This window comes from Leptidea sinapis, chromosome 16, assembly GCF_905404315.1.
Source record: "Leptidea sinapis chromosome 16, ilLepSina1.1, whole genome shotgun sequence".
Classification (NCBI taxonomy): Eukaryota; Metazoa; Arthropoda; class Insecta; order Lepidoptera; family Pieridae; genus Leptidea; species Leptidea sinapis.
The window spans coordinates 4,398,861-4,419,898 of NC_066280.1; the positions used below are offsets into that span (position 1 = coordinate 4,398,861).

Consider the following 21,038-nt stretch of genomic DNA (forward strand, 5'->3'; position numbering starts at 1 on the left):
GGCAATCGTGATTTAAATGAAAATACTTTACTAGTGTTATGTTCTATAGTAAATAAATAATAATTATCAGAACATGCTTTTTATTTTTGTGTTTAATTCATTTACATTCCTAATCATCTGTTGCGTATATGAAATTGTGTCATACGATTAAGCTCCATTGGGTTTTAGCTTAGAATAATAATAAGACTAGTCCTGTCAAAACTATTGCTATAGCTTTAAGGGGCACGCGGAGGTTACTTCTATAGAGATACATGTCATGTACTGTCTTTTTTTGTATTGTGTCATATTGACCATGACAATTAGGACGACTTTGAGGCTACTTCAGGTTGAGCAATAGGCATTTATGATTAGTGAGCTTTTCCAAAGATTCGAGTTGCTTTCAAGTTTTTAAATATGTTATTGATTTATCGGAGTGTTCTAAGTTAAAATGTTTAAAAAACTATCATAATCATGGATTTGTAACCGTCTTCAACATAAATGCCTAAAACTTCATGTCAACTTCAAAATGTCGTGTAATTATGCTGATGGTCTCTCGCCATATGAACACAAAGGTGTTTTAGGTGTTCCAGAAGTAATTATAAATGAAATATTCAGAAAATTTATATTTATAGTCAATATATTGCTTTAATCAATGCAATAATAGTTAAAAAAAACTTCACTTTACCAACTTTTTATTTCAGAAATTCGATTCCATAGAAAAATTTGAGGAAAAGTGTAAACTATTGGCCAATTTATTAAAAGAAAGCAAGCATGTGGTAGTTCATACTGGTGCAGGCATAAGTACTTCAGCTGGTATTCCAGATTTTAGGTGATATTTAAATTAGACTTGTATTATAATTTTCATTCCCTGGTGCTAGTTGCAATACATCATAAGTATAATTTCTTGATACTACTCTTTAAAATCAGAAATCTAAGACATTGGTTTTTTCAGAGGACCCAATGGTGTTTGGACACTGGAGAAGAAAGGAAAAAAACCTTCAATAAATATATCGTTTGCCGATGCAATACCCACAAAGACACACATGATATTAAAAAAATTGGTAGAATGTAATAAAGTACAGTATATTGTTAGTCAAAATATAGATGGCTTGCATTTAAAGTCAGGATTGTCAAGGAAGTACTTGGCAGAACTACATGGAAATATGTTTGTTGAAGAATGTAATCTTTGCAAGAGGTATGTAAAAGTTATAATATTATTTTATATCTGATAATCCGTTAAGCTACACCTAAACCTAAAATTATAGGATTTTCAAATCAGTTTGATATGTTTGTACCCAACTCAGTAACTATGCTAGAGGAAATTTTAAAGAGGATCAAATCATTGAGCCATCAGAACACATTTTTATTGAAGACTACATCAAAAATTTTTAAAATAGGTTTCGGGTATGATTTTTATATATAATTTTTGCCTCCAAGCAAGGCTTGGCAAGATTCTCATGTTATAGGAAGTGGTGAGGCAAAGACCATGGATATCCACAATACTAATGGTCAAGAGATGAGTTGCAGACCTTTAAATTGGGTGTATGTACAAGAGCTTGAAGTTCCCTAAGTCTAAAAAGGTTTAAGACCATGATTTTCAGACCTCTCTAACAAAGCACATGACCTAAGAAGGTTAATTCATTAAAACATTAACAATACAGGCAGTTTGTACGGAGTTCTCCAGTAGAAACAGTTGGTAAAAAATGCAGTGGAGTGCCTTGTGCCAGTGGGTTAACAGGAAGACGCCCTTGTCGAGGTCGACTATATGATGGAGTGCTGGATTGGGAGCACAGTCTACCTGAAAATGATCTGCTAATGGCCGAGTGGCACTCGAGGTTACATTTTATATCTTTATTTTAGCTTTAGAATTATGTGATACTGTTGGAGATATTATATTATATACATATTAGAAAATATGACACATATTTTTTTCATTAATTGTAACTTGTAAGGAATATTTATTGAATGAGGCATTACTTTGCGGAAATCCATTATTATACAAATGTAATGTTGTCTCACCAAAATCTGGCGCCATGTGCCAAATTGTTTGAAAAACAAATATTGGCGGAATTAACACTGAAGAAAACTTGAATCATTTGTATACTTGTAAGGAATATTTTCAAATACATCGATTTCTAAGAAGATCATTAATAGGTCTAGATAGACTATGTGAAAACGTGAATTTAGAGCAATTCACGCACACTAACACAAAGAATCATAAAAATCATGAGTGTAAAACATAGCTTGTCATGCATATTAAACTAATATTCCTGGCCTGTTTTTATCTGTCTCTTGACTATCTAGACATGAATTATCTAAGCTATATTTTTTGTAAAATTAGTATTCACAAAATAATAAAATTTATATAACTTTCATTTAGTTACAAGTTTTTATTACTACTATAATTACTACAACTATTTAAAATATTTTTTAGCATTGCAGACCTAAGTATTTGCCTAGGCACAACATTACAAATAGTTCCTAGTGGTAACTTGCCGTTGGAAACTGTAAAATATGGAGGAAAGTTAGTAATATGTAATTTGCAACCAACTAAACATGTAAGTATATATCTTAATATATATAAATTACATGACATGTTGTTTGTCCGCGATGGACTCCTAAACTAATGAACGGATTTAAATGGGGATTACTTCATGGAGTGCTGTTAGGTCCACCTTGAGAGATAGGATACTTTTTATTTCCACTTGGGACCCTAAATTATTTTCATTTTCAATATTTGTTTTGTATGGACATATTTTCTACGAGATAATTTAGTGACACAGTTTGACAGTTCCGCCGTGAAACAATTTTTTTTTTACTATCTACAGAAAATTGTCTGTCGGGTCAGCTAGTAGTTTAAGTATTATTATTTATCTTATATATAAAATTCTCGTGTCACAATGTTCGTTCCCGTACTCCTCCGAAACGGCTTGACCGATTCTCATGAAATTTTGTGAGCATATTGAGTAGGTCTGAGAATCGGCCAACATCTATTTTTCATACCCCTAAATGTTAAGGGTGGTCCACACGAAATTTTATTTTTTTGACATTTTTTTTTTAATTTGTTTGATTATGAGTCAGGATTAAAAAATACATACAACTTCAAATTTTCACCCATCTACGATTAACAGTTACTTTTGTATCGCGATTTAATATCGGCAATACAACGTTTGCTGGGTCAGCTAGTATATTAAATATTTCTTCAAAATAGCTGCTACCACAATATAGTCTGAGTGGATGCTAGAAAACATCAAAAATACTATGCCTGCATCAGTGAGATAATAATAATATGCAGCTTAAAATATTTTGTCTCAACTCTTGTTACTATTTATTTTAAAAAAATATTTAATATTCAGTAGTTTTACGAACTGTCTGAACAAATAGACAAAAATTCTATTAACTACTCTTTTGGCTTTGGTATGGTTGAGAGAACTTACCCAGATAAAAAGGATATATATAAAATTGGAAAGATCTGGTCTTTTCTGCCATCGAACTTTCGGGAGACACAATATCGGCTTTGTCTTATACACTAAGTGCAATTATAGTTACAACTACCTGTTACACAAACAATTTTTTTACTATTTATTATTACTTTATGTACCCCATAGATGCAAGAAGTACAATTTCATTCAAATCAAATAAGACTTATTTGATTACATCATAAATTACACTTGAGGGTCAAAACTTACATACATTACTGAAATCAGATCTGTCCATTACTATAACTAAGTTGTTTTTTTTTGTTGTATTTGGCTAGCCATAGAATATTGTCAGACTTATGAATAAAACTTTTACAGGACAACAAGGCAGATCTAGTCATAAATTATTATGTTGATGAAGTTCTTGAGAAAGTGATGAATATTTTAGAACTAGACATCCCAGGATACAGTGAAGCTGACAATTATATTAAACAAGCTGAAAACAAATTAATAGACTGGACAATCAGTAAAAAAGATGTCTTGTCTATGGAAAAAGTTTACAAAGCTAAGTGTAAAGGTGTCAAGAAACTGCGGGTTTTATTGAAAAGCAAAAGGGAAGATGTTACCAGTAACGAAAATGATATTGTCAAAGATAAAATAATTAAATTAGAAATAAAAAATGAAATCAAGACTGAAGTATAGCTTTAAGGATTTTAAGTGAATAAAACATTTTTTTATAAAAATATATTTTATTTTTAAAACAAACTTTGGCACATGGAATGTTTGAAGATATTTCTACAAATACCCTGTGTATAGTTAAAATGCTCGTAATCTTAGGTCATTTATACGTCTAGATAGACTATGACAGCTGCAAAAACGTCGAAAAAAATTGAGTTTAGAACTAACTTGTATTTTGAGCAATTCACGCACACTAACAGTGTCATACAAATCGCGAGTGTAAGACGTAGCTTGCCACACACACTAAACTAATATTGCTGGCCTGCTTTCATCGATTGTCTAACATCATGAAACTCTATATAGACGTATCTAAGGATACAATATATAATTGACTAATTTCCATTTAAATACATATTTTTTTTAATTTATGATGCCCAATAACAGAATCTTGATTGAAAAGTAATTAAAATACAACACTACTGTAATACTAGTTTACTCCCAGATTAAATAATTTATTTAATAACACTATCACAGTCTTAAAATTCAAATCACAGCTCCATATCGTGGGAAGTAACTAAGATCGAAATCTGTGAACCTGTAAAATAACATCATACTTACATTACACATTTCACCAACACAATCAGATTAATGTATTAATTAACTAAAATTTTTCTTCCACGTATATTTTTTGTACCTGCTATAACTTAGGAAAAACGTATAAAGTAATTATTAATATTAATAAAATTACTCACTGTAGAACTAAAAAAAAATATCAAAACAGTTCAACAATTAGCAAGAACAACGACTAAAAAATAAGACGTCCAGTTAAAAGTTATAGGAAATATTATTTGGCTATCAAAAATGGCGTTATTAGCTCCTCTGACGCCATGTAATAATTTATATAATATATAACAACCCTAACAGATAACCCCTAACATAATTTATACCTATATATGACAACCCTAACAGATAAGACGAGTAAATTGCAATGCTATGAGCATTGTAAAGGGCAACACCAAGTTGTCGACTTGATCCGTCTTCGCTTCTACAAGGCTTGTAACGGTGGCCGCGATAGCTGTCCGAAATATTGCATATCTTGTGTCCAGCAAATCTGGAAGAATAACGTAAAGTTAAATTTATATTCTCTTGAACTAACAAAGAGAATAGTGGGAATGCATACATTTTTTATAAATTACACATTAAAATAGAAACAATTTAAACGATTAAAACGCGTGTAATTGTAACTGTGCTTTATATCAGATTTTGCGTAAAAGGAAAGGACAGTCCCCCTGAAACGTCGCGTCGGGTTAGCTAAATAATAAAAAAAATGTAACTTTTACACTAAATCTAATCCAAACACACAGTTAGGTAAAAGTACACGCGTTTTTATCCTGTAACAAGGGTTTTAATTGGGTAAATGACAATGTCATAATAAAAAATATTTGACGCCCAAAAAAATATTAATCATTTAAAAAGAACTGCTCAAAATGGCTAACCGTCGCGGACACTCTGGGTGATGATGGTGAAGCTACTACTGTTGGTGGCGATGGTTCAGGTGTTTCAGGTACTATTCGGTTAATTCTAGATCTTTTGGTTTGACAAAAATTCAAGTAGGCAGTTGGTGACGGAGGAATGGACGAAAGAAGAGAATTTTGAGTTGAAGAGTCCATGGAAATGGTTCCAATAAGGGGTTGTGCTGGTACTGAAGGGCCGGATTCGGATATCATTTGCACTTTTCCAAGGTCACATTCATCATCAGAAAGTAAGTGAAGATTTTCAAGCGAAGAAGGAAGCAAAGGAACCGGTGAAGATTCATAACTGAAGTGCTTTTGAAAAGTAATATTGTCAAATACACAATCAGACTCCGAATTTTCCACATAATTTGATGATTGATTGGGTTCTGGAACCAAAGCAAGTATTTTTCTGCCCATTGAAAGCACATACAACTTATTTACCTAAAAAAACAGAAAATAAGCTAAAATTTTGTAAGCATAATGAATCGCTTATGGGTTTGGCAGTGTGCACGTGTACATACAGGAAGATTCTATAAAATTTCTAAGAGAAGTTGGCAGTGTGTACCACGAGATACACCCCAAATAAACACAAAACTGTTGGACACTTGGTAATGTGCACGACGAGATACATCCATTTAAAATGTGAATAAAACCACCCACCAGATAATTATTTATACTGAAAATTATTTAATTTGGTAGAAAAACAATTAATTTTATAATTTAACAAAAACATGCATAAAATAACTATAAAATACATTTTTTTTTTCATTTTTTTTACCTGTTTGCGCGGGAGCACTCATCGGTTGAAAGTTAAACGAGTTTGACAGTTCAACCGTGTTCGCTACCTAAAGAAAATTAATTTACTTTCGAAGAGCATAAAAACATCTAAATATCTTCATAGATATTTTTCGTTTTAGCAAAAAAATTATAAGACTGCCATTCAAATCATATTCATATATCCCGTATGTATGTGTATTTATTTTTGTAAGTGTGTATATATAGTTCACTCACCAAACAATATCAACGCATACACAGTCGCAACTTGTGATAGAATATTGAATGCCGTCCCTTCCATGGTCTTACTGCTGTCTGTAAATGAAAAACGTTATTGAACAAAAATATGATAATACTACCTGATAGCCGCGACTTCGTCCGCGTAGATAAAAGGTTTTTAAAAATAATAATCAGTTTGGAATTGAAGATTATCTCAAGTCCTATTCTAGTTACGGTTTAAAAAATCTTATTTTGAGGAAGATTGCTCTGGCAAACTAAACCTACAATTGGTATAGTTATAGCACATTCGATGTGAATTTTAGTTTTTCATAAATCCCGCGGGAATCATTGATTTTTCCGCGATAAAATGTATTTCCCAAAATCTAGTCTGTCGCCGTACCAAATTTCATCAAAATCAGTAGCTTTGGCGTAAAAGCGTGACAAACTAACTTACAATCACATTTATAATATTAGTAGGGATGTAACATGAGAAACAAGTAATAAATTGTTATGGCTTTGTTCTTCCTTATTCATAATCATTATTTCTAAACTACTTCATAATTTATAAAAATACGAAGCTGTTTTTTAGCTTTAAATACTAAGGTTGTATAATTTTTATAATAATCATTACAGAATAACATCATATTAAACTTAAACAGCTTTTTGTTTCTCGATTACAATTACCGTTAAAGGAAGCTAATTATCGATAGATGTCTTAGACCCACGGAAGAGAAAAAACTAGTGGAAGTGGCATGTGGGCGTTACCCTGTCGCCACTATTGTGTACAAATGTACCTACTCGAGGCTCAAGTGAGACCAGTCATTTGATGTCAAGTCAAGTATTATTATCTTTTAAAAAAATACAAATATGTCTTATTGTGCCATATTGGACTGTAGAAATCATAGCCGCAATAAAATATGTCCAATGAAGGGATTTCCTATCATAATTTGACTAAATTAATGCACGAATTTTGTTAATTTTTTGTATATATCGTCAGCAATTATGACAAGTATATACCTACATTTATTTCATATACATAATATGCTAGTTCCACATCGTATAAATGTTACACTAACCGGACCATTTATTGACGCCGTATTTGGAACCAAACCAGCTGGCAGCGGTGTCTCCAACTCCTATAGAGAGCACGCCACTCAACAGCTCCAGAGTGTACTTGGGCTGGTAGAAGGGGACCAGCAAGAGAGGGCTGGCTAGTCCGATGTATAAATACAGCGGAGTCATTGCGAAGCGGCCGCAGTCCTTTACAAAACGAATATACTTAGATCATTTATACATCTACATAGACTGTCACAGCCGTGAAAACGAGGTTGACAGTTAGCCTCTAAACAATTTGTTATGTTTTTAAAGTGATAACACTCACTTCTAGGATTAATACACAAATAAAATTTGAAAAACTAAATTTTATGAACGGTTAGCTCAGTTGGTTAGAGCACTGGCACGGAACGCAGGAGGTCGTGGGTTCGAATCCCGCATCGTTCATAAAATTTTGTTTTTCAAATTTTATTTGAGTTAACCTCTATTTTGAGCAATGCTGCGTGCATTAACGGAAAGTGACACAAATCGCGAGTGTAAGACGTAGCTTGTCACGCACACTAAAGTAATTAACCTTGCCTGTTTTCATCGGTTGTCTATGTGTCAAGTGGTTGTATATGAGGCTCTATCTAGACGTATAAATAATTATCTAAGATATTTTAATAATGTATTACACAAATAAATTTTTTGAAATACAAAATTTTATGAACGATGCGGGATTCGAACTTACGACCTCCGGCGTTCCGTGCCGGTGCTCTAACCAACTGAGCTAACCGTTCGAGTACCGCCTCGTTATAAAATTCTGTTTTGCTTTGTTCAACTCTCAGGTTGTGGCTTCACTATGAATCAATAATAGATTAAGTTAAAGTAATAACGTGTCATTATCCTACACCATGAATCTGGTTATCACATTCAAATCCACTTGCTAGATTCAGAGATTACATCGATCAAATAAAAACTGTCAGTCATAGGACTGTGTTCAGAAGTGATAATTTATTAGCGTTAAGAACTTGTAAAAGAAATTTAGCAAGTAAGTTAACTAAAATATTCATTAGAAATTATATCAACGTAATATTTTTTTTTAATTATTGCACTGTTTTGTATAGAAATGAATAATAATTATTAAATATGGTCTTAAAAATTGAAGCATATTGTTTCTATTAAATACTAGCTGACCTGGCAAACATTGTTTTGCCATATAAATTATATATGTAAACCTTCCTTGAGCTTCAACGAATCTAGTACAAAAGATTTCATTGAGATCGGTCGAATAGTTTAGGAGTTATTAGGGAACATACAAACATACATTCTCTTTTATATATATAGATTGATATCAATCGGATTGTCAACATTATTTAATATATTTTCATCAATAATTAACATTTAACAATATCCTCGGATAATCATCAATATTTCATTCAAAATCTGATGCTTTTGGGTTACTATAGTTACTATATAAAAATAAGAATAACGATTTTTTTTAATAACAACAGCAAATGCTGGATATATGCTTATCGCAATACTTCAAGCCGCATGTAGGGCCACAGATAAAAGTATTGCTGAGCTGCTCGAATTGTCGGGGACCCAGAGCTCTGTTAACGGCTAAATCTACTACCGCATTTATCACGGGGATTGTTCCGAAGAGCTGTTTGGCCTGAAACCTGCTGCCAAATTCCACCTTCGTACGACACGTCACAGATTAAAATATAATATAATAATTCAAGGAACTCTCTTCCACATACACATGGGTATGGGCATGGGGTACCTTCAATATATTGATAACATTTCCAAAAAACAAAGCCAACATCACGCGGTGTTCCCAAGCGGTCACCCATCTAAGTACTGACCGCGCCCGACGTTGCTTAACTTCGGTGATCGGACGAGAACCGGTGTATTCAACGTGGTATGGACGTTGGCGAATCTTTGGATGAAAAGACGTAATAGCACTCTAGCTATTTACATTATTATTATACGTACGCACGAGTATCGTATACTATTTTTCATTTCTCATACTCGGAAAGTATGTAAAGTAAGTATGTTGTTTTGAACTGATTATTGGGTGGAAAATGCTGCTTCATAGAGAGGGAAAAACTCATACAAATTACTTCCCACCTAAGGGCCGGAACGAACTTTAAAAATAGAACTGCTGACAACGATGAAGAGTTTTAAGCAAAGAAAAAACATAATAACTTTCTAAACAGCCAGTGTGAACTTAGCGCAAACTTCTTTGAGCGGAATAAGCCGTAACAATTACGCAGTGAGTTCCATATTTAAAATTTAAAAAGTCGACATTATTTGGCGGGATACTGATTTATGTTCAGTTATTTATCTGTGGCGGAATTAACGGAGTATCCGCCATGGAATCTATCCCCTGATGATATTTACCAGAGTCTTACAGATATCCAGAACAACCAAATTTGTCATAATATTTCAAAGAGCATATACATTCCGAACAAACAATGTAACTTTTTATTTCACGAATTGTCCTTTTTAATAATTTATTTTAAATAAGTGTTACTAATATTATTATATATTATGAATAAATAGTTTAGATAAACAACTAGTTTTATTTTCCTCATATTAAAAAATGAAAATTACAGTGTTTAACACGGGTAAAATAATCAATTCCTACTCGGACTATAGCCTACTCTAAATATCTCGGGAAATGATTCTTTCGACCCTCGGTTAACAATCTACTATTTCCTACTAAGTTGCGCAAAGTTCGACCACTATAATAATTATTTTCAAACGTTCCCGCACGCTCTTGTCAATGTGTGGGAAAGTGGTACTTTGCGAACGCAAATACATGAGCAAAATCGAATTTTGCGCACGATAATAGGAAAAAAAACTTTTATTACCTTTTCGTCGCTGTAGACAAGAAATGCTGCTTGCAATACTGTAGTTACTGGTTCAATGTCCGATATCCTCAATGCCTGTTCAAGACCAATAAATTGTTATAATTAATAGTACGTACTTACCTAAATAATAATTACAATAATAATAATGTTTATTCATATCTAGGTATTTTATAAATAAATAATAATTAAATGACAGGGAATTCAACGCTCAAATTAATTGAGAAAAATATTCTGACCTTAAACAGACACATGGACGCCCTAATTGTTTTTAATGTTATTATTTAGTATGTTGATCAGAATAATTGTTATTGAAATATATTTTATTTGACTTGATATATGTGCACTCACTCATATTAACTTGTAGGTAAGTGCGATATAAATAAAAAAAAAACTCAATTTCAGTTTCCGGATAACTACTTTTTGTGACATGTTGAGGAAAACTTCCACACGCTACGCTTAGACGTGCAATAGAGTATGTACTCTATTGCATGTAGGTGTACTTTCAAATCTATAGCACTCATAGAGAAATACTCTTTCGACGTAAACTGAGTTTTTTTTTGGGAATTTACTAACTATGCCTGGTAACAAAAAAGACTATTGATCAAACTTAATATTATTATACAGGTTGGTACCCCAAGCCACTAAACTAGAGCATTTCTGTATGCAGGTAAAATCAGTCGAGACGAAATACAAAAAATACCACGATACATTTTTGTAGCAAAAAACCCTTTTTTTTAGTTAGAGTAAATTGATGTAATGAAATGTACCTACTATTTATTTGCGCTCTCTGAAAGCAGACAATCTCCTTTTTCTAGAAAAAGTTGCACAGCGATAAGCAGTGTATAATTATGATGCTTCATGGAACATCTTATGTATACAATTCTATTATTTATTATTTGTTTGAACATTTGTGTGTATATCAGGTAGGTCTGAGAATCGGACATCTATTTTTCATCCACCTAAATGTTAAGGGGGGTCCACTCCAATTTTTTTTTAAATTTGTTTGATTATGAGTCAGCATTAAAAAATACATACAACTTCAAATTTTCACCCATCTACGATCAACAGTTACTTTTGTATCGCGATTTTAATATCGGCAATACAACGTTTGCTGGGTCAGCTAGTCTTATATATAAAATTCTAGTGTCCCGGTGTTTGTTTCCAGCTCCTCTGAAACGGCTAAACCAATTTGTTTAAACATTTGTGTGTATATCAGCTAGGTCTGAGAAAAGGCCAAAATCTATTTTTCGTACCCCTAAATGAAAAGGGTTACCCATCCCTACATATTTTTTTTTGACAATTTTTTTAATATTTTAATATTATTCTATTCCATCCACGGACACGCAATAGAGTTGCAAGGTCGCAATATAATTGTAGTCGTCATTTATTTTTTATACCCCCAAAATTTTAATTAAGTATTGGATTTTTTTATTACTTTATATGGCAATACAACTAGCTTGCTTGGTCAGCTAGTAACCTATAAATATTGGAAGTAGTCGGTTACCGAGTATCTGACGTGGATTGTCTGGGTAGGAAAAGATGTCATCAAGTGAATTGTATGTACTAAGGCATCATAAATGGGTTAAAATATGAGGGGCCCCTTTTGTGCGGGGCCCGTAGCAATTACTACTCTGGATTGGAATTTACCGTTATCATTTAATAGGAGTGGTATCATTATCAATCGTGGACTAAAGCTATATCACCTTCAATATTTTTTACCTCATAATTCGTGCTACGGAATACAAAGTTTTAAACGCTATTCTAGCTACGTGGTTAATCCGGCACTGCATACATACCTCAACAAAAACAATGAGACCAAGTCCGATGCCGGCTGCCAATAGCATCAGCGGCAGATCCAGCAATATCCCAGACAGGAACACAAGAGACGCCAGCACGTGGAATGTCTTCCTGGTGACCGTGTCAGCCTTCACGGCCAGTTGTGTTCGCAGCATTAACGCGCAGACCGACAGTCCAGTCAGTATTATCCAGAACACCATTAGTTTACCCTGAAAGACAACACATCATTTAATAATTAAAATACAAACTTGGTTTATTGTGACTTAGCACGTTATTAAAAAATTTCCAATTTAAATATTTTTATTCAATATAGGATTTCTAATAACTTGTTGAACGTCAAAAACTACCACCCATTCAAAAAAGACTGCCTCAGACCTGAGAAGAACGGGCGCAAGAAACGCGAGCTTTTTTAAAATAAAAATATGGATTTATAATTAAAGAGCCTGAGGGTGTTCGCTCACTTCCCAGTCTGTGGTATCATTAAAAAAATCGAAGTGCTAAACCCGATTGCCCGAGGTTCGATAATTTTTGGAACCAAAAAAAATTAATAGTTTGACGAATCCCATTGGAAAACGTAGAGAATATAACAAAAATGAAAGGAAAAATATTTACGAGTGCTCTGAGGTCGGGAAGTGGAAGGGGGGTTTAAGGGTAAAAAAAGGTTTATCTTGATTTCCGGCAAAACTACAAGTCCTATGGAATAAAGTTAAAAAGCAAAGTTGTAGATAATTTATTACCTACAACTTTGCTACTATTAAACTATTATTTTTTTTACCCTTTACCATTTTAAAAGGCTGCAGGCCTGGTCTACACGTTCTTATATCGCCTTTTCATCGTGTAGATTTTATTTTTACTTTGCCAGTTTTATTTATCGATCAATAAAATACAAACTTACCCTGTTATTGTTGATGAAGACATATTTTAAAAATTGTGGAATGAAGTCAGGTCCCAATTTATAATGAAATAATATTAATATGAATGTTCCTCCAGTTAATACGATTGAAACAAGTGTCTTCACACTTCTAAGTCCCTTGCTGAGGCTAAACAATACAGTGACCATAAGGGCCACAGCTACAAGTACCACCTGAAAAAAACATTACAAGAATTTAATTAATAATTTCTTTGTTGTAGCAGTTGCATGAGGGCATAATGTTATGCTTACTTCAACAGCAAAATAGATGGCACTTAATTTTATGTTGCGGTTTGAAGTTTAATATCAGGTGTACAAGAAAATCTATTTTAAGATCTTGTTGAATATAGCCGGAAATTAATCGCGTTACGCTAGTGCATAATTCGTATTGTGGTGCGTTTTTTTATACTCGACAAATACGCAAGTGGCTCACCTAATGAATGAAGAAAGGATATCTGCAACACCAGATTAACTTGTGATATATGCAGTAGAAAATTCTTAATCCTATTCCTTTCTTTTTTTTTCTTAAAATGCAGATAGTTCCAACATCTCTGTGCGCAGCCGATCACTGTTGACGTCTTTGTCGTCGATGATTCAAGCCACTGTTTGTTGTATGGTCAAATGAAAGATTCTGGTACTGGGGAGCCGTAGCTAGCGATATTACTGGGCAAATGAGACTTAACATCTTATGTCTCAAAGTGACGAGCACAATTGCAGTGCCGCTCAGAATTTTTGAGGTTTTTCAAGTATCCTGAGCGGCATTGCATTGTAATCCGCAGGGCGTATCAATTACCATCAACTGAACGTCCTGCTCGTTTTGTCTCTTATTTTCATAAAAAAAAATGGATACATGTGCTGCTTCACATCAGATGGGAACTGTATGTTCATTCCATCACATGCATAATTGTGAAGAAATTACCCCAGGAGGGTACCGGCTCTTGTAGAGCCGGAGAATCCCTCCCCGAGCATTCGCGCTCGGGCTGCCCCTCGTATTCTGGGGAGGGCACAGTACCGCGTGTCACAGGACAAACAGGGCAGCAACACCACGGCACCCCGCTCCACGCTTAATGTGGACTTTTGTAACATCCGGGGAATTCACTCCAACTTAAACGCCGTCCACCACCACCTTGAGACGGCGCAGCCGGCCTTGTGTTTCCTTACGGAAACGCAGATATCTCGGCGTAGCGATACGTCATATTTAACGTACCCCGGGTACAAAATTGAGCATAATTTCAAGCCTCATGCCGGGGTATGTGTGTACGTTAGGGAGGATATCTGCTGTCGCCGTCTCGGCAATTTTGAGGGTAGGGGCCTGTCTACTCTCTGGCTCCGCGTAGATTTAGAGGACCGCGTCCGCATCTATGCGTGTGTATACAGGTCCCATAGTGGTAACGTAGAAACGGATCACCTCATGGGCTGCGTTCAAGCGGCATTTGATGACGTGCTTGCTCAGATCCCCTTCGCTGAAATCGTAGTCTTGGGTGATTTCAACGGGCACAATGCCGAATGGCTTGGATCACGTACCACAGACTACGCAGGGCGATCTGTGCATAATTTTGCATTGGCGTATGGTCTGTCCCAATTGGTTGAGTCGCCGACGCGGCTCCCGGATGTGGATAGCCACATGCCGTCCTTATTAGATCTTCTGCTGACTACACATCCCGATGGTTAACCAGGTCTCTGTCGACGCCCCTCTCGGAACGTCCGACCATTGCCTGGTCAGGAGTGTAGTGCCTATCCGACGCCAACGTCGCAGACCACCAGCGACCCGCCGCGTTTGGCACTACAAGTCAGCAGATTGGGATAGGATGCGTTCCTTTTTTGCATCCTACCCTTGGGGCAGGGTTTGTTTCCTTTCGGATGATCCTAGTGCCTGCGCCGTTGCAGTAGCATGGCAGTTGGTCTGGATATAGCGAAGGCCTTTGATCGTGTATGGCACAAGGCGCTCCTCGCAAAACTTCCATCATTTGGGCTTCCCGAGAGCTTATGCAAGTGGACCTCCAGCTTCCTCACTGGGCGCAGCATACAGATCGTTATCGACGGTTATTGCTCGAATCCCAAGCCCGTGAACGCTGGAGTGCCCCAAGGCTGTGTGCTATCTCCCACGCTGTTTCTTCTGCATATCAATGATATGTTGGACACCGCCAACATGCATTGCTATGCAGACGACAGCACTGGTGATGCCGTATACACGGGCTATGCAGGTCTCTCTCGGGAAAACGTCGACCAGTGCCGGGAGAAACTTGTGTCTTCTATCGAGTCCTCTCTCGAGAAGGTCGCGGAATGGGGTAAGTTGAACCTTGTCCAATTTAACCCCCCGAAGACTCAAGTTTGCGCGTTTACCACTAAAAAAAACCCCATTTGCCGTATCACCGCTCTTCGAGAACACTTCCCTTAAAGCCTCGCCTAATATCGGAATACTGGGTCTCGAAATCTCGAGCAATTGCCAATTCCGTGGCCATCTGGAGGGCAAAGCCAAACTGGCTTCAAAGAAACTGGGCGTTATAAATAGAGCACGGCAATACTTCAAGCCGGCCCACATTCTAGCGCTCTACAAAGCGCAGGTCCGGCCTCACATGGAGTATTGCTGTCATCTCTGGTCTGGCGCACCCCAGTATAAGCTCGATCCATTTGACCGCGTGCAACGCAGAGCAGCTCGAATTGTCGGGGACCCAGTACTCTGTGAACGGCTGGATCACTTGGCGTTGCGTAGAGACGTCGCTTCGTTGTGTGTCTTCTACCGCATTTATCACGGGGAGTGTTCCGAAGAGCTGTTCAACCTGATTCCTGCCGCCGAATTTCTTCTTCGCACGACACGCCACAAGTTACGATATCATCCCCACCATCTGGATCATCTGGCGGTCCTCCACAGTGCGGTTTTCAAGGAGCTTTCTTCCTCGTACCACGAAGCTGTGGAATGAGCTTCCTTGTGCGGTGTTTCCGGGACGATACGACATGGGTACCTTCAAGAAAAGCGCGTACACCTTCCTTAAAGGCCGGCAACGCTCTTGTGATTCCTCTGGTGTTGCAGGAGAGTGTGGGCGGCGGTGATCACTTAACACCAGGTGACCCGTACGCTCGTTTGTCCTCCTATTCCATAAAAAAAAAAAAATCACATATTGCGATAAAAAAAATAATAAACACAATAATGCTGAAAGATATAAGGAAGTTTGCTAATATTTTAATACAATATGTCTGTGGCACAATAGGTGAAGCTGTTAGCTCTCACCATGGGGCCCTCAGTTTGATCCTTATCCTCAACATACCATGGTGTTTTCAGTTTTCCAATTCATATGTAGTACATTTTTCAACACTTTATAAGGTCGGCCACACTCTTGTGATTCCTCTGGTGTTACAAGAAAGTATGGGCCGTAGTTATCAGATACCCCAGATGACAACCAGCCCAGATAGTATACAGAATCGCCTTAAAGTCTACATAATCCATAATTGTTGTAATGAATATTAATGCATGGCAATACTTACTTGTACAATAAAATAAATATAAGACAAGTCCTCATTTTCATCTTGGTTTTTTACTAAAAATCTTATCACAGATGAAACTGCAAATAATATTACACCTTGCAGTACTATCATAGCTTCACCAATTGTGAATGTCATTGGGCACTTCATCAGACAGTACCTCAACAGCCAAAGAAAGGAAAACATGGTTAGGGTTGATGTAAGGAATGAAAATGAAAAATCTGAAAATTGTATAATAAATTATAAGATAAGAGATTTATACGTTTTTAAATCATTATAAATTTGTAATTTTTAGACACTTTTTAGTTGTGGATGTTAAAAAAATACAAAGGTCTTTAAAGTAAATATTTACATTTTAAGCATCATATAAAATATTTACACAACATGTACCAAAGTGAAAAATTTTAATATTTAAAAAAAATCATAAAAAACCTCAAAAAAATTATAAATACAGTATGTTAATTTATTGAATTAGGCGTTATTTTGCGGAAATCCATAATTATACAAATGATTTAAGTTTTCCTTAGTGTTAATTCCGCCAATATTTGTCTTTAAAACAATAGTCTCATGCCAGATTTTGGCGAGACAACAAATCCTGAGGATGCCTAGTGTAGAGGCGAAACACATGTCGAATTGTTTTAAAGACAAATATTGGCGGAATTAACACTAAAGAAAACTTAAATCATTTGTAAACAATATGTTATCAATATCACACTAAATAAAGAAATATATAATTTTCAAACATTTTACAACATACTATCAGTTAATTTTTAAGAAATATTATATAGTGTGTGTCTGGGGGTTTGTTATGGTTGAGGTTTGAGTGATGCAATACCTATCATATTCATACCTCATTAATGGTTAGGGATTTTAAAACTGTAAAACTTTTAGAGTTTTAAAATGAAGTAATGAAATATTTATTTTACACTTAACTTGACCATTGCACCAAAAATATTGAGTACATTAAATAGTTTTTTGCCAGGTTTAAAAATAGGAACTTCATATAGTTTGTCCTATTTTTAGTTTTTATTAACAATAATGGTTTTTGGTACCAGGATAAACTTGCATTTATATTTTATGGTAAACATAATGAATACCACACATATATCATTTGACATTAAGCAGCATGTTGGCATCCTTTGATAGCGGTTTTTTAAATTTCACATGTCATACTAACATGGAAGCATAATTATAGATGTCAGATCATTCCACAGTTGAGGTAATATATTAGAAAATGTTTCCTGAGAATCTGTTGATAACCATACTCATAGACATAGTTCATATTTTGTATGGCAGACCCATCAGATCATCCCAGCAGATTCCTGAAGAGTAACTAATGGGAACCCTATTAATAAGACTGTTTTTATGGATAGAAGGGCAAATAAGCCTTTGGTCTATCTGATGGTAAATGATCTACACCACCAACCTCTATTGAAAAATGGGAGTAATCACAGAAGTGTTGCCGGCCATTGATATACACATATATGAAGTAATATATTAGAAAATGTTTCCTGAGAATCTGTTGATAACCATACTCATAGACATAGTTCATATTTTGTATGGGTCTGTTCCTGAAGAGTAACTAATGGGAACACTATTAATAAGACTGTTTTTATGGATAGAAGGGAAAATAACCCTTTGGGCTATCTGATGGTAAATGATCTACACCACCAACCTCTATTGAAAAATGGGAGTAATCACAGAAGTGTTGCCGGCCATTGATATACACATATATGAAGTAATATATTAGAAAATGTTTCCTGAGAATCTGTTGATAACCATACTCATAGACATAGTTCATATTTTGTATGGGTCTGTTCCTGAAGAGTAACTAATGGGAACACTATTAATAAGACTGTTTTTATGGATAGAAGGGAAAATAACCCTTTGGGCTATCTGATGGTAAATGATCTACACCACCAACCTCTATTGAAAAATGGGAGTAATCACAGAAGTGTTGCCGGCCATTGATATACACATATATATAAACACCTGTGTGATGTGCAGCAATGCTGTCATTCTGGAAATGCTGTGCAACAAAATTCATTCCTGTTTAGTTGTGTATGGAAGGTAGTTCCTTCAAAACCACACATCCAAGTGGTGATAGTTAGGTTTGAAGCATTTGGTTCATTATCTACCTCTCAGTGGGCTGTGTTATAAAAATGTTACTTTGACAATAGAAGAAATTTAAAGAAGGGTAACCCCCTTATTCATAACGGTCTACTAACTTTAAACAGCCGCTTAGGAGTGTTTTTTCTCATTCTGACTTAGGTCAATAGAACAAGACAGAGTGAGTATTAGCAATGCTTTAAGTAAGCAGACTATTATGAATAAGGGGGTTATTAATATATAATAATGTTTTATGCCTTTGTCAATCAGCCTTCAGAAATTGTTAACACTACTGATCATACTTACAATGGTCCAGCACACCATAAAGCATAAGAGTTGATATAAGGCTGGAAGTCATGCATCCCCCATAATCCGGCTCTTTTACAATAAGACTTGACATGGACAGAAATGTGACAAATAGAGAGCAATAGGAAAATAGGCCACATGATAAGACTGTTACAACCTTATACAAGCCTGAGACACTGTCCATCAAACAGTATGTACATAAAATACACGGCAATAACATATGACACCATATCCCATTCGATTTTGCTGGTCTACAAAAAAAATATTAAAAAATACACATAAATATATTTATTCTTTTGTGGAAATGAGCTTATTGTCAGAAATTACTACCTCGTCTTAATCGCACCGTGTTCTAAATTAGTTGTTATACTTCTATCTAAGGATACCATTGTTGAAAATGCCATGACTGAATCAAAGAATTTAATTATCTGGTCAGAGATGTGTAGGATAGTAACACTTTTCACGTTTATTTAATATTTCTTTGATTATAAATCCTAAGAATATCTATTTAATCATTAGTATCAACTTCAATCATCCGAACTATCACCTAATCTGTATGGTATTGGTAACTTGATAAATTTTGTTAAACATTGTTAAAGAGATAAAAATATTTAAAAAATGCATCTAATTTGATTAATTGATACAAAGGAAAGGTAGGTACTAGGTAGGTACCCTACTAAACTTGTAGATTGAAGCCTGTACACTAGGTACGTACATAGTTCTCTGTCAAGTGTCATCTATGCTGACAAGTGACAAGATAGTGTGAATGAAAAAAACCGCGTCTCGGGAGTAAAATTTTTCATTTCAAGACAGACAAGGTGAGATATGTCTGTCTGTTTTCAGTACATTGTGTGTCACGTAGCTTAAAAAAGTCCAGTCAGTGCTGTTCAGTTCAACCTATTGTTACGTCTCAAGGCAAGATAATTGCTCTGTGTGTTCAAAAAAATTCTTTGTAAAATCTTATTATTACTTCTATATAAATTGCAATGTAATAACCTTTTCAGCAATTTATAAACAATGTTTACCATAAAACATAACCTTCAAAAAAGTAAATCCAAGTAGCTTGCGTCGACACACTAAGCACGAGCTTACGATTTGAGCGTCTGTCTTGAGGGGCCTCGTATGTAGAACCAATTTAGTTAATAACTATGAAATATTGGTACAAAATATATTTTGCAATAGTTTGTAAAGATATTGAGATTCAACATATTCCCAAAATACATATTCAATAAAAATAAACATACAAAGGAGATATTCCAAAAGGATGGTTTAAAATACATTTTAGTCGTGACTTATTTGAGAAGACGCTATTTCAAATAGATGTAATATGCAGTATGGATTTTGCATTTATGAATTAAATGTAGCCAAATACTTCTTATAGCATTTGCTTACGATACAAAATGAATGAAATCGGTGCACTAATTAGGTCAAAATTTAGTCACTAGGTCAATGATTCAATGAATTTGAATCATTGCACATCAAAATGCGACGTTGCCATTCCACGCGCTTCAAGTTCAACTTCACTGGTCGTACAGAATAGAAGCGATGTTGTCTTGTTTCCTCTTCGCTTCTCGCGGTGACTTCAAACGCGTCGGACGGTCCTAAAGCGAAAGAACGCGAACAGGCGTAGGATAAGGCACAATCTATCGATAAATAGCATCTTTTATACGGAATAATATCCGATACAAGAAGCTATTTAACTTTAAGTAACTACCTACTTAGCGCACAGTGTTTCTAGAAATATCGTAAAATACTTACAACACTACGCACCAAGTATTTAAAGGTTTATAATAATTACTAGGATGCCGAAGTCGCTCGTCGTACCGCTTCGCTGCGGCGTATATTTGATCGAAGCGAGGTAAACTAAGACTGTACAAAAACCGGCTCAATTTTTAAATAAATATAAATAGCTTGTGCTAATTTAGAATAATTTGTAAATCAT

General features: G+C 35.2%; 2 protein-coding genes and 1 non-coding gene across 5 annotated transcripts; 1 reads left to right on the plus strand and 2 right to left on the minus strand.

The window, feature by feature from the left end:
- The first annotated feature begins 310 nt into the window (after positions 1 to 310).
- Positions 311 to 4,141, plus strand: LOC126968823 (NAD-dependent protein deacetylase Sirt6). Of its 2 annotated transcripts, none has more exons than XM_050813967.1 (6): positions 311 to 571; positions 681 to 808; positions 932 to 1,174; positions 1,641 to 1,814; positions 2,414 to 2,537; positions 3,777 to 4,141. In XM_050813967.1, exons 1-6 carry the CDS (start codon positions 506 to 508, stop codon positions 4,098 to 4,100), a joined length of 1,059 nt encoding a protein of 352 aa, XP_050669924.1. In that variant the 5' UTR covers positions 311 to 505; the 3' UTR covers positions 4,101 to 4,141. The 2 variants fall into 2 exon arrangements, with proteins under 2 accessions (XP_050669924.1, XP_050669925.1); XM_050813968.1 differs by having other exon boundaries at positions 311 to 551.
- Positions 4,134 to 19,765, minus strand: LOC126968809 (dolichol kinase). 2 transcript variants are annotated; one of them, XM_050813941.1, is made up of 9 exons: positions 19,427 to 19,760; positions 19,097 to 19,347; positions 16,685 to 16,902; positions 13,187 to 13,375; positions 12,291 to 12,500; positions 10,495 to 10,569; positions 7,660 to 7,843; positions 6,602 to 6,679; positions 4,134 to 5,187 (listed from the first exon to the last, which is right to left on the minus strand). In XM_050813941.1, the coding sequence occupies exons 1-9, from the start codon at positions 19,498 to 19,500 to the stop codon at positions 5,039 to 5,041; spliced, it is 1,428 nt and encodes a 475-aa protein (XP_050669898.1). In that variant the 5' UTR covers positions 19,501 to 19,760; the 3' UTR covers positions 4,134 to 5,038. The 2 variants fall into 2 exon arrangements, with proteins under 2 accessions (XP_050669898.1, XP_050669899.1); XM_050813942.1 differs by lacking the exon at positions 7,660 to 7,843 and having other exon boundaries at positions 5,117 to 5,187; positions 19,427 to 19,765.
- LOC126968857 (5S ribosomal RNA) lies at positions 9,435 to 9,553 on the minus strand. The gene has a single exon (XR_007730309.1). It is a non-coding gene; the product is annotated as a 5S ribosomal RNA (ribosomal RNA).
- Positions 19,766 to 21,038: the final 1,273 nt, after the last annotated feature.

What these genes read in the sequence shown, in the direction of transcription:
- LOC126968809 (XM_050813941.1), bottom strand. Translation starts at nt 19,500, where the DNA reads ATGGCATTTTCAACAATGGTATCCTTAGATAGAAGTATAACAACTAAT. An exon ending in ATATTTATTTTATTGTACAA is followed by an intron (nt 13,376 to 16,684) that starts GTAAGTATTGCC and finishes TGTTTTTTTCAG; the next exon opens with GTGGTACTTGTAGCTGTGGC. An exon ending in TTGTCTACAGCGACGAAAAG is followed by an intron (nt 7,844 to 10,494) that starts GTAATAAAAGTT and finishes CGTTTTGTAAAG; the next exon opens with GACTGCGGCCGCTTCGCAAT.
- LOC126968823 (XM_050813967.1), top strand. Translation starts at nt 506, where the DNA reads ATGTCGTGTAATTATGCTGATGGTCTCTCGCCATATGAACACAAAGGT. An exon ending in GCTGGTATTCCAGATTTTAG is followed by an intron (nt 809 to 931) that starts GTGATATTTAAA and finishes TGGTTTTTTCAG; the next exon opens with AGGACCCAATGGTGTTTGGA. An exon ending in GAATGTAATCTTTGCAAGAG is followed by an intron (nt 1,175 to 1,640) that starts GTATGTAAAAGT and finishes TTAACAATACAG; the next exon opens with GCAGTTTGTACGGAGTTCTC.